We start from the raw sequence: 13,191 nt of genomic DNA, 5'->3' as shown, positions 1-13,191 counted from the left end.
ATATTTAAGCACAGTGTTACGGTTTAGGCACAAGGTTGTTTAGAAATAAATAGTTTTGTTTTTTTAATGAACACATGCATATTACGCTACTGTATTTTAATGTTGTTCATTATGGTGCAACTATAATATTATTTTTGAGTACTTTTGCCACCTTTGGTAGACTGTATGTTTGCCATCCTAGCACATGTAATGGCTAAATTAGATCTGTTGCATGACGTACTGTAGTCCAAATGACCACCGGAGCATAAGTGACCCCATGTCACAGATCGAACCCAGGGGCCTTGAACCTGACCCCTTGGGGACCATCCAGGTTGGGCTCGCCACATTGCACGCCCCGCTGGCTCATTGTTGCCACGGGATCTCCTCAATGGCCGCGAGGAGGGATAGATAGTGTGGCCGTCCATCCAATAAACCTCCACTCTCCCCTCCCCGACCCCTGCGGCGCTCCTGAGTTCGACACGGGAGACAAAACGGGCCGGCGAGGAGCACTATGAATGGTAAAGCAGCGAGGAGGCCGAGGGGAGTGCAAAGAGGAGGCGGTGTGCCTTTGTAGTCGGTGAGGAATGCGGAAATGTCCCCGCTCCGTGTCAAACCTCTCTGAAGGGGGTCAGGCCACATTCAGCCGGCGTGGGAAAGCCAGGCGGAGACGGAGCTCACACGGCCGAGCGAGGCTGCTGCTGCTGCATGGGCCTGTTTGGGGGATATATGGAAGAGAAAAAGGGGGCGAGAGGGAGAGAGAAAGGGGCAATCTAAAGAGGAGCGTGGCTTTGGAGGGCTTGTATCACGCGTTTGCCTTTGTCTTGCGCCCCCCCCCCACCACCACCACCACCCCTCCCTCAGTTGTGTGTATGGATTTCGAACAACCTTCCTCCGCCACCCCCTCAACCTCCTCCTCCTCCTCCTCTCCTTCCCCCCGCTTGAGTGCGCTAGCCTGGGCTGGTGCAGTTTGAGGGATGGGGGGTTAGAGCATGCACCGTCTAAAAACTACCTGTGTGGCCCCCGCATGGAGGACAGTGGACTGGGATGTATTTGAGCGACCAGTTTGATTTTATTTTTTCAGTTTTTATTTTTTTTACTGCCTCCTCACTTTATCGGACATGCCGACGTTGCGACATATTGTTGACAACATAAAACGAGGTAAACACTAAAAGTTGCCTTAAACGCGATACCAAAAGTGTATGTATATGTTGCCCTGGTCTCCAGATACATTTAGCCCGCAAAAAGGAGTATTTATACTTCGCGTTTGAGTTTATTTTATTTTTTTAGTCAATTAAAATGTGTTAAAATAGCCACGGCTGTTGTTGAGAATGTAAGTGTTGTTCAAATACCGGGAATGCAATTCTTAAGGTGATAATTCAAGGCTCGAGATGCGAAGGTTGACTTTTTCAGTGTTTTAAAGAGACTTTAAGTTGTTGAAGTTTAGACAATGCATCCAGGAGACATACACGTGGTCGCTGCGTTTGTGTGGCCTCAGTGACAAACGTTTAGCGCATAACAAAGTTAGGTAAAAATGGACACAGGCGAAGAAACTACATAAAGCACTAACAACGAGTTAGCCTATAAGGCACATATCTTATTTTCTTCTTAAATTATGCTCAATTTCCTTGAACATATAAGGCAGCGAAGACTGCCCACGTTTTGGAACATTTGCATCTCGAGTCTTTGAACGCACCATATCTTTAGCTGAGAGCTAGCATAAAAACGCTGGCGTTAAAGTGATGTTTTGTGTGTTTTAAATTACTTTTACCAGGATAAATTGTCAAGCGTAAGAGGAGCAGGAGTGGAAATTTGGAGACGCCGAGGCTGCAGTAGTGATAGTCGGAATTAAGCATGATGACAGTCCTGTAATTGCTACCTGGAGCACATTTTGACCAACTCTGACAAAGATGGTGTCTACCTCCATCCGTGTCTGTCTGTCATTTAGGCATTGCACGTGTCCACTTTTTCCTGTGACTATGACTTGGTGAGAAAGTCTGGCTCGTCAGCCTCCCCGGGAATCCCCGCACTATTTTCAACGAGAGACGAGGAGGGAAAATAAGCAAAAATGGACAAAGAGGCGATTGGTACGCAGTATGAGCCTGTGGCCGAGATCGGAGAAGGCGCTTATGGAAAAGTGTACAAGGCGAGAGATCTGAAGAACGGGGGACGATTTGTAGCCCTAAAACGGGTTCGTGTCCAGACGGAGGAAGAGGGCATGCCTCTCTCAACCATCCGGGAGGTGGCGGTACTGAGGCAGCTTGAAGCCTTTGAGCATCCTAATGTTGTCAGGTAGGTGTGGGGGAAGAAAATGTTTAATGTGCATGTGGTCTAAACAGTAAACGCATTGGAAGACAAAACTTCCTCTAGTATGTACAATTTAATGTGTGCTGCTCACCATGGATGTGTTCAGAATCATTCAGTCATTTCCGACTCATTGTGATAACGAGTGACCCGACCCACGGGTTTTTCAAGCTCAAACTTTTGTTCTGACAATTCTTGGCTTAGGCTTGCAAGCAAAACAGATAGGAGCGCTGTATGAGGCAGTGAACTTAACTCACTTCAGAGCAAGCAGCAGTTGGCAAATAGTGAACAATTCTTTTTTCATTTAAAAAAAAAAAGCCATGAAACTTGAAATACCAATCCTAGTTGAAGTTTGCTGTCAAACTATACATAAAAAGGTAATTATACATTATGCATTCCAACAACCACTTAAATTTGCCTCAGGAAGGGCCTGTTTTCTCAATGCGAACAAACAATGAACAAGGCAAGAGGCAGGCTAAGAAATGGCGTCAGTGTAACAGTGTTAAAATTATTCAACCAACTTATATGTAAACAAAAAAACTGGGGCAACACATGTAGATGGACAGTACTCGGGAAGATATATTTTTAATCCTCTGTGAAAATTATTATTACTGATGCTTACTGAGAAGTTGTAAACTCCTCTCTCATTTACATTTCATGTCTTTATTACACTGCCCTCAGGTGGCTACGGCACACACAAGAAGGTGACGCGCAATCACAATGAATTAATTATGATGCTTTTGACTTTAAATTGGATTCAAATGTTTATTGACTGTTTTCAAAATATGTAGTACTAATGAGTATTGAGTACTATTTTATTTATTTAAAAAAAATGGGGGGTGAGACACTGTAACAGATTAATGGCATTGCCATTTATTTCAATGGGAAGTGGCAGTATCAGTTCAGTTTCACAATATTTTCATGAAACAACATAGAAACAAATTATTTAAAAAAAAAAACAACAACACATCAGTTTTCTGAACGGAGTTTTTGTGATTAGTGGAAGCGCTGCGCTTCTATCATTTCAACAACCCGGTGCCCCCTGAGGGTAATGGGAGACGACAGCAGAAGTGTGTTGTTTAAATCCAGTCTACTGTGTAATTTTGTCGCTGTCATTGCAGAAAACCTGCTTCACAGACTATATAGGGTGTTGGCAACGGAAGCAAGTAAGGGTGCAACGAATAATGCTATTACGTGAATAGTTTGATCATTTAAAGAAAAGGTTGAAGCATTATCTCTGCCTTGAAAGGATAATTTTCCCTCACAGATTAATGTTACTGCAGTTACACGCAGTTATTCTGTGTAGAAATAAGTTGACGTGATGGGGGCCAGCAGGAAAGAGTCGGAAAAAGACTGAGAATGTCCATAGTTTGAGATTATTTGACGCGTAACAATGAAGATGGAGTGCATTGTGTATCCCAACAGTACATCTATGATTGTTAACACAGGGTGAAGCATCACTTGTAGCTAATTTAGCTATGCATTTTGTTACACATTTTTGGTAGGTTGTGGGCTTACTTTTTTTTTAACTAGCATATCACTTGACAGTTGCAAGCGTTTTTTTTTTTTTTTTTTTTTTTGCGTTTGCGTATAAAGTATAGACGAATTGCAGATGAACCTGATACTTTAGAATGACTTTTTAAAAAAACTTATTCCCCTTTGTACGGCCCAGTAGCAAAATGTCCGACGGACCAGTACCGGCTTGCAGTCCAGTTGTAGGAGACCGCTGTACAGTGGACATTTCACCATCGCGTCCCAGTTTGGATTCATGCATGCAATGCATGTTGTATAGATTTAAATGTAAACAAAAAATTGCTGTCAGAACTGAGATGTTCGTATTCTGGCCAAATTTGTTGTTAAAGTGAATTTGTATTTATTGAATTGGAATCTTCTCAATGGAAGACAAATTGTGAAATATTGAACATTATTAGTGATTTGTACATTTGGAAAATAACAATAATATGTAAAGGATCCTGGTAATGTTAAGCATAATCTGGAGTAGGGCTAGCCAAAGATAACCAGTTTGCGATACAAATTAGAAATTATTACCTGGGAAGCAACTGTGTGCCAACTTGATGACCAATGAGCTTGCAATGTTTTACTCCGCGACAGCAATCCAATGAAAACTGAACTGGTAGAATTTTGTGAAATCCTGCTCTAAAACGTTCTAAAAAACGATACATCTAGACCATTTGACACGCCTCTATTGACGGAATATGAACATATTTTGAATTTGTCGTTCAGTAGTCACTAAATACGACATCTTTACAATCCTTCTCACATTATTATAGTAGTCAATTTCCAGTAATGTGTGTCTACCAGGTAAAAGGAAAACACCAAGTCAAAGTTTGACCGAGATATGAATCGTTTTTGGCGTCACTGTGTGTTTCAAATTTCTACTTCCATTTGGCAAATGTTTCACCACTGGTAGGTTTTTATTAATTCCATTGTCAAGTTCTTACTGGGGCCATTTTTTGTTTCACTTTTCAATTCAATTGCCAGTCAGTTCCTGTATCTGGCCACGGAAGCCCTCAACAAACACGCATTCACATTCTTGCCTCTAACAATAATTCCTTATTGTGTCAATGAATAATGATGGATAATGGATTCGTCTTAACGCACTCACAATGGAAATATAATCAAAGTTCTAATCTCAGTTCGATTTAGTGTAAAATCTGCCAGTTTGGAAGCAGGAGTTTCAATTCTATATTACAGTTATTTGAAGCTCTTTGAATTGCTGAAGGGACCCACTAATTTGGCCAAACAGTATAATAAAACAGATCAAACCGGGAAGGGCGCATTGTGGACCTTCTGTGAGAGTCCCGGCAACCCCCTGTATGTTGGTAATGAGCTCCATTATTCATTCCATATGTTCAGTGTTTGCTGAGAGCCCCCATTGTAGGCCGACAATCGAGCTGTGAGAGGCGTTTAACCTCAACGATTCAAGAGGAGAGGGGCATTTATTCTTGGACATCACACATCGTACTAATACCTTGAACGAACCACCTCTCATTCACACTACTGGCTCGAGCGTTTCCAAGTCCTCTTCCTACAATACAGTTGGCACAGACGTGAAGCCTCGATGGCGGACTAAAAGCAAAATTAAAAAAATTATTCATTTCATCAATCGATAAAGACAGATTAACAAAAAGTAGTCCCTGTCATGTTTAACTGTCTGCAATGTAATATTTAGTCATTCACTTGTACTGAAATAATATTTGACATTGTTTTGAAAAGACTATACCAGACATACTTTATGGGGTCATTTAATGCCAGGAACCAAACAGTGTCAACGCATCTCATGGCCACTGGGTTTCTATTATGGTTCCGTGAGTCTCCCGTACTATTGCGATGGAAGATGATGCCCTTGCCGCAGCTCCTTTAAACATGCCAATGAGCATCAAGAGTTGTCATAGTGCTGCCGAAGGAATGCTGCTTGTGTTTCCCAGTTCTTTGAAGAGGACACACTGCATTTTTTTTTTTTAGCTTTTCACCAAAGCCTGCTTTTGCAGGTCTGCTGACATAATCTGGTTTGTTGTCTTTTGCTTGTTGCCTAGTTTGGCACAACCATATTAAGTTCTAGTCCGGGCACTTTATGTTCCTTTGTCCACATGAGAAGACGGTATACCGCAGTTCAAAAATCATGCTTCCACTGTTCATGGTGGAGGTTTTTTTTGTGGGTTAATGCCCTCCCATGTGGGGAAGGAGAGCCCTTTTCAAAAGGTTATTGAAATCCAGGAGGACAGTAAAATAGCGAGAACCCTCCCACAGCTCTTGGCTGACAGTCACATGCCACTTTGCCAATGTTGCATGCCACCCGGCTTTCCCTCTTAAAGGTACATACATGTAACTTTATGTACAAGGACACTATAATATGGGCATTCATTTCTATCTATATTTTATCATTTTTATTGTATTTCTATGCTTGTGATTTTTGTCTGTCGTTTATCTGTTTAAATGGTGTACGGATTAGAGACGGTGGCACTGAAGAAACAACAGGAAGCAGAACTTGAGGTAGCAAAAATGAAGATATTGAGGTTCTCGCTTGGAGTGAGCAGGTTTGATAGAATTAGAAATGAGGTCATTAGAGGGACAGCCAAAGTTGGTTGTTTTGGAGACAAGGTGAGAGAGAGCAGACATCGATGGTTTGGACATGTCCAGAGGCGAGAGAGTGAGTGTATTGGTCGAAGGGTGCTGAGGATGGAGCTGCCAGGCAAAAGAGCGAGAGGGAGACCAAAGAAAAGGTTGATGGATGTGGTGAGGGAGGACATGAAGACTGTGGGTGTTAGTGAGGAAGATGCACGAGATAGGCTTAGATGGAAAAAGATGACATGCTGTGGCGACCCCGAATCGGGACAAGCTGAAAGGAATAGAAGAAGTTTTAAGTGTAAATGCATTTAAAATGTGGGGGAGGAATAGAACTATAAAATGCTATCGATGGTCTCTCTATCATGGATTGGTGCAATAAAACCTGGTTCACTTTGTACTGCTTTGAAATTTCCACATGCAAGCTGTTACTGTTATCCAAGTCATAACACTGCCAGTAACTGCTTTTGTTTTTGTCACAATTTTTCTTTATCTTCTTTCAACATCATTTTGTGAAAGTTCATAGCTCAAGTTCTGAATGACGAAGAAGGAAACTGTGTCGTGCATTTATTCACAAAATATTGCCGTACAGCCCGACCTCCAAACAACACAAGCTGCTGGGTCACACCAGTTGACTTTCAAGAAATTATAATTTTTGTTAATACTATGTTTTTTAAAAAAAAAACCTTCACACTATAACACTAAAGAAAGTAATATTATTTGCCCTCCTACTGATATGCACATACGTGGAGATGGAACAGGAAGATGTTAGCATAGCAATACTGTGCCTTTTGAGCAGCCAGACTCTTTCCTATATTGCAGCAAGTTCCACTTCTGGTTTCCAGTTTTTGTCTTTGTCATCACTGGGTACCCTATGTGGTGACCACCCAAAAAAACACCAAAGAAAAAGCAAGAAGCATTTGGGGAGTTAATTCTTTGGATGCCAAGTAAACAAGATTTGTATACATCATGTGTGATGTCTAACATAATGGTTTAAAATGTACTAGTTGTAAGTCCTTTTTGTATGCCAAGCACAATTAGTTGTATTAAGTGCTCCTTTTCCCGCGTTTCCAGGCTCTTTGATGTGTGTACAGTGTCTCGGACTAACCGTGAAACCAAACTCACCCTGGTCTTTGAGCATGTGGATCAAGACCTGACCACCTACCTAGAGAAAGCCCCTGACCCCGGCGTACCGCCAGAAACCATCAAGGTAATGACCGGTGACTGCTAATCTGCAACTTTAAGAGTTGAGAATCAATTTATTTTATTTTATTATTTTATGTTATTGGTTCTACAGTTTGTATTTGCTTGCTTTGCCTATTGTATTTTATATATACCAAACCACTAAAGTTAAATGAAGGCAAGTTTCATCTCGAGTTATTACTTCAGTTTCTATTTTAGATTTTAGATATTTGCTAATCCTCTGTGGCTTCCATGACCACAGTCATGACTGTTGGTACTGACTAAGCTTTTTTTGACCAAAGCCAATGAGGGCAGACTGCAGGTCTCTGCTATAGCAGAGCTACCAGGGTGTTTTTAAAGGCCAGTCCATCTGGGAAATGGACTGCAAATTAATGGCTCCCTCTTTATACCGTCTCTTCTCTTTGCAAGACTCAAGTCTGTCCACAGAAAACAAGGGTGCAAATGAAGCAGTAAAATGTAATTGTTTTTGATTTTCACACAAAAGTTTTACATTTGATTGTAACAGTTATAGTTAACAGTGATAATGAGCTGAAGGAAGTCCCTTCATTGGTTCCTCCAGAACGTTTGATAAAAATCCACTGGGTATTCACTTACAATTTGCCCAAAGGTCGGAACTGGACGCGCCATTAACCCTTCCTCTGTGACTGCCTTCTTTTATTTTACTCTTTCCCACAAACCTCCCTTTTTTTCAAGATCTCTTAATCGTGTTTCACCCCCAGGTCCCGGGATTTAACATGTACAATACGGGGGAGAGTTTTAGCTCAATTTTTGGGCCTCTGAGTTTGTGTCAGTTTTGAAATGGAGAACTTGGGGAAGCTAGAGTATCTGTCATTTTTTTCCACCCCAGGGCCAAGTTTACTTGTGAACATTTAGTGTCGAGCTGCAATATCGATGATATCCTGTGTAAGCATAACCAAAACGGGCGGCTAAGACCTGAGGCCTTCAGCAGTCGTTAAGCCAAAGAGAGTATAGTGTTGAGTGGTCCAACGTCTGCTTATTTCTCTCTTCCCTACTACACAGGCTAAGACATTTTTTTAAATCCACCCATCTATTCATTTTCTGTACCGCTGATCCTCACTCGTGTCGTGGGCTTGGTAGAGCCTATCCCAGCTACGTTCGGGCGAGACCTATTTGGTTCGAGGCTCCTCTTCTCCCCTCACTCTGCTTTTCCTTAACATTCATACAGCTGGAGCTATTGCAAGACCAAATGACAATGATGGAGTGACAATATGACATTGGCTCATGTTTGTTTCTAGGACAGTGGACACTGCCCGGTTACTCGCCCCCAAAATGTCCCCACTCCAGAGCAAATTCATCAGATTGAATTATTGTAGCCGCTGTCAGACTTGGTACACTTATGTCTACTTATTGTGGGTTGACATTAAATCACCTAGATGTTTAAAATGGTTACAAACATCTGAAAACCAGCATAAAACCAGGCATCCCACTCTTTGCCAGCCTGTCCACCTCTGCCCCCCACCCTGCACACCCACCCACTCGGCCTCAAGACCCACCACATGCTCATTGATGAAAGAGGCCCTCCTCCAGGAATTAAATGAGCTGGAAGGACATCAAGCACCCGAGCTACCCCAGGCTCGGTGCGCCTTGGCCCAGGCCGCCGCTTGGGTGTCACCCACCCTTCTCTGCTGCCATCATCCTAGCTACCACAGCTCTATTCTCTACGCCTATAAAGGGGGAGGTAAATGAAGCATGGGGAGGGAATTACACTAACGCTAAGCGGCAGATGTCCCATATTGTGCCTCGCTACAATAAACAATTTGGCTGCCTTTGGCGCATTTGCATTAGAAAGGAAAGCATACCCAGAAAGCCATGTTGTGACTGCATGTTGTGGAGGGCTTACTACTTTTCTTCCCTGGTACTACTCTTTTTTTTTTTTTTTGGGGGGGGGGTTTAAAACCTGTTGCTTTAAAAAAAAGGGCCTATTGATTTGGCTGACTTGACTTCAGTTTTGTTTGCTCGCTTGGAAACAGAGTAAAATTTATGCCACTTTAAACTTAACTTCAAACTCAACAACACTATTAGATTTTGCGTATTTTCTATTTATCATTCTGTTGGATGTGATTGATTCCGTTGTAGTAGAAATTAATTTATCAGAGAGGAATCTGCTCAGGCCGGGATGGGGTGGAGAGGGGGGGTCATCATTGTTTGTGTGTTTGTCCAAGAGTCACACTTCTAAGGTAATTAGTGTTTACGAGCAAATCTTGCTGAAAGGAAGCCCGGTGAAATGGTTATTTAAAGCAGAGAGGAACTGACAGGGGGGTACTATTGTGTCAGCGCGTGCACACACACACACACACACACACAAAATAACCAACTGTCTCTTTCTGTTCTATGACCCTGTCTGTCTGCTGCCCTCCACACTAGGTCATGGCTGGATGGAGCTGTAGAAAGGAAGGTCTGTTTATGCATCCTGCCTGCCCTTGGTCAAGACCCCTCCTCTTATATCCCCCCCCTCCCGAACCACACACATACATACACACACGCACTAACATTTTCAGAGCCACAGGTTTTCATACACACACAAACTTTGACCCCAACAAGCTGAGGTCCACACAAATAGAAATGTTGTGTGCCGCGTTTACATGAATACAAGGCCAGGAGGACACGCAGTTTGTGTGTATACAAACGCGAACACTCAGCTCCTCGTGTCCACAGTACACGGTGGGGTGTCCCATCTCCTCCGCAGCACAGCAGCCAGCCCCGCGCCACTTGCTAATGTTTTCTGCTTGAGTGTGCAGGCCTCTTTGACTCACTCACCAGCTGGTCAGCCAGTGAATAGAGCTGTGGGCTCAACTCCATGTCACTTGTGAGGTCTTGGCTGGGGAGTTTTTTTGGGGGGAGGCTGGTGGGCTAAGGGGCATGTGTGTTTACAGGAGAGCGTGTGTATGCAAAGGCTGTGATAAGACGCAACAGCGCTCCACAAACAACAATTTTTGTAGTGGTTTTCATACACAGTATACATCCAATCCTTCCCCTTCTGAATTAGTATATGGCAGCTGGTCTTTTATTGGAATACCATAAACGATGCAAAACCAAAGCGCCGCCCTTCTGGTATGAGCTTTCCTCTGGAGCCAAAACCACCACTTTCTTTATCAGTGTCTCGTTATTTGCTTACAGGTGCAAGACCTGTTTTGGGAACGTTTCAGTTTGAAAGGAACAAGTCCAAGCTGGTTTGACATAGTTGCTTTCGCCTCACATTAGATTACTTTAGCTCAAGCATTATTGATGCAGCGCCTATGGCTATTTCTGAGGTCAGCCTGTGGCCATAAAATGAGAGGGAACGCCAATTAACTCCAGCGGAGCAGCTGCTATGAAACAGAGCTCCATGCTTGTATAGAGCGGGCCCCTCCCTCTATCATTGGTGTGTGTGTCGGTTATCAAACATCTGCCATAGCCGACAAGAAAAGACACAGGCCTCCTCCGTTAACTCCTTTACTACCAAACCTTGCCTGCCTTTTCAGTGAAGCTCATGAGATTTGGACCAGTATATGCTAGTGTGACACAGCAGTTGCTGCTATCTGTGAAAGTGTCTTGTCATTTTTAAAACGATTGTAATATACTGTATATACTGTACAGAGGGTACAAGATTAGATGCACAAATTCATATCTGAGGACCTCAGTTTATGTTACAGACCCAAGGAAGATTAGCTTTTGTATGTTTCCATCCAGCCATCCATCTTCCAAGTCGCTTTTCCTCACAAGGGTCGCAGGAGTGCTGGAGCCTATCCCAGCTAACTTAGGGGAAAAGGCGGGCTAAACCCTGAACTGGTTGCCAGTCGTTGTAACTGCTAATTGGGATCCAATAAACCTGGTTAGGGAGTTAGAGTTCCTGATGCCACACGTTTTAAAGCCACACAAACTTGGAAATACTATTGTGTGTGTGTGTGTGTGTGTGTTTGTATGTGTGTAAGAGAGAGAGATTTTCATGTTAACTGCATAAAATGAGTATCTCTTTCCATTGTCCTATATGTTTCACAATACAGTGTTTTTTCTCTTGATTATAAACGTGTCACAATAACGTGTGTGTGGGTGGGTGGGTGCTGGAACCAATTAATGCTATTTCAATTAATTTCAATGGGGAAAATTGATTTGATAAGTCATTTGAGTTTGGTCATGGAACAAATTTAACTCGGATATCAACGTACCGCTGTATATCAAAGAACCTACATTTGTTTAATGTGTATATTTGTTTCACATTTTAATATATATAACTGACTTGTAGTGAAAAGGTAAAATTACTTTGATCTCCTGCAATTAAATAAGGTCACTAAAACAAATGTGTGTCATTGATTTTTTTCCATTTTTATTTTTTGTAACCCTAACCTTAATTATACAGGTTTTGTAGTGTCATTAAATTGGGTATGTTTATCCACTGAGAATGTACGGTATCTGTTCAAATATAATTATTTACAAAAAGAGTTATTGCTTTCTTATTTTCTTACAGGATATGATGTATCAGCTGCTCCAGGGATTGGACTTCCTCCACTCACACCGTGTCGTTCACCGGGACCTAAAACCACAGAATATCCTGGTCACCAGTGGAGGACAGATTAAACTAGCTGACTTTGGTCTCGCCCGCATCTACAGCTTCCAGATGGCACTCACCTCTGTGGTGAGTCCATATCTCAGGGCTAGTAAATCCCAATCTTTGAATTACATACGTTCAGATGCAATCTAACAGACGAAGCCATTTGGAATTCCCTGCTAAACAAATCTCTGGCTTGCTTCATTTTTTTTCAACTGTTGGAGCAACATATGTCGGTAATAGTGAGCCTCATTCACGTTTTATCATGAAGATGCCGACATGCTGCTGTCAAAGCTGTGCTGCTGTCCTCTGGGAGTTAGATGAAAAGTGATGTACATGCGATGTGCAGTGAGCGGGCAGTTCTGCCACACTGGATCACATAATCGCGTTTCTCAGTTGTAAAGTGAGAGCTAAGGGCTCTTGCGGCCCTTCTCAGAAATCCCTCAGTGGCTAGAGTGGACAGGGATCGAAAAGATGAGGAGACACAGGGACCCCTCCAATTCCCACTGTCGGTACTTTGATGTCCCGCTTCTGAGTTTCTGGGCTCTGATGACCAGATAAAATGAGGACTGAAGGACTCTTTGGAAGTCATTGAATTAAGGAGAGATGAGACATTAAAGATTAACACAGGCAGCAATTGTAGTTTAGTACTTTTTGTGTCCTTAATTACTGACCTAGATTTCTCCAATGTGATTGTGTTATTTAGCAAAGCAAAGCAAATTTATTTGTATAGCGCATTTCATACACGACGTAACTCAATGTGCTTTACATGATTAAAGGCATTTTAAAATAAAGAGTTAAAACATTTAAAATTGCATAAAAACAACAAAAATTACAAACAAAATATTTAAAAAAAGACAATTAAAACCGCATACAGTGCAAGTCATATGATAGAAAAGTAGATATATTCTAAAAAGCATGGGAAAAAAGAAGAGTTTTCAACCTGGATTTAAAAACATTCACACTTGGCGTTGACCTCACCTCTTTTGGCTACTTATTACATGTGTGTGCAGCATAATAGCTAAATGCTGCTTCACCATGTTTGCTTTGGACTCTGCCCACCACTATATGACCCG

General features: G+C 42.2%; 1 protein-coding gene across 1 annotated transcript in view; it reads left to right on the top strand.

Moving 5' to 3' along the window:
* Positions 1 to 487: 487 nt before the first annotated feature.
* Positions 488 to 13,191, top strand: part of cdk6 (cyclin dependent kinase 6) — a 32,935-nt gene continuing 20,231 nt past the window's right edge. Inside the window, exons 1-4 of the mRNA XM_061812590.1 lie at positions 488 to 1,137; positions 1,925 to 2,268; positions 7,441 to 7,576; positions 12,035 to 12,202. Coding sequence (XP_061668574.1) covers positions 2,045 to 2,268; positions 7,441 to 7,576; positions 12,035 to 12,202 — 528 coding nt within the window. The 5' untranslated portion in view covers positions 488 to 1,137; positions 1,925 to 2,044. The remainder of the gene's footprint in view (positions 1,138 to 1,924; positions 2,269 to 7,440; positions 7,577 to 12,034; positions 12,203 to 13,191) is intronic.

Source organism: Syngnathoides biaculeatus, chromosome 1 (genome assembly GCF_019802595.1).
Source record: "Syngnathoides biaculeatus isolate LvHL_M chromosome 1, ASM1980259v1, whole genome shotgun sequence".
NCBI classification, from domain to species: domain Eukaryota; kingdom Metazoa; phylum Chordata; class Actinopteri; order Syngnathiformes; family Syngnathidae; genus Syngnathoides; species Syngnathoides biaculeatus.
The sequence above is the reverse complement of the archived record's forward strand: the minus strand, read 5'-3'. Positions and strand labels throughout refer to the sequence as shown.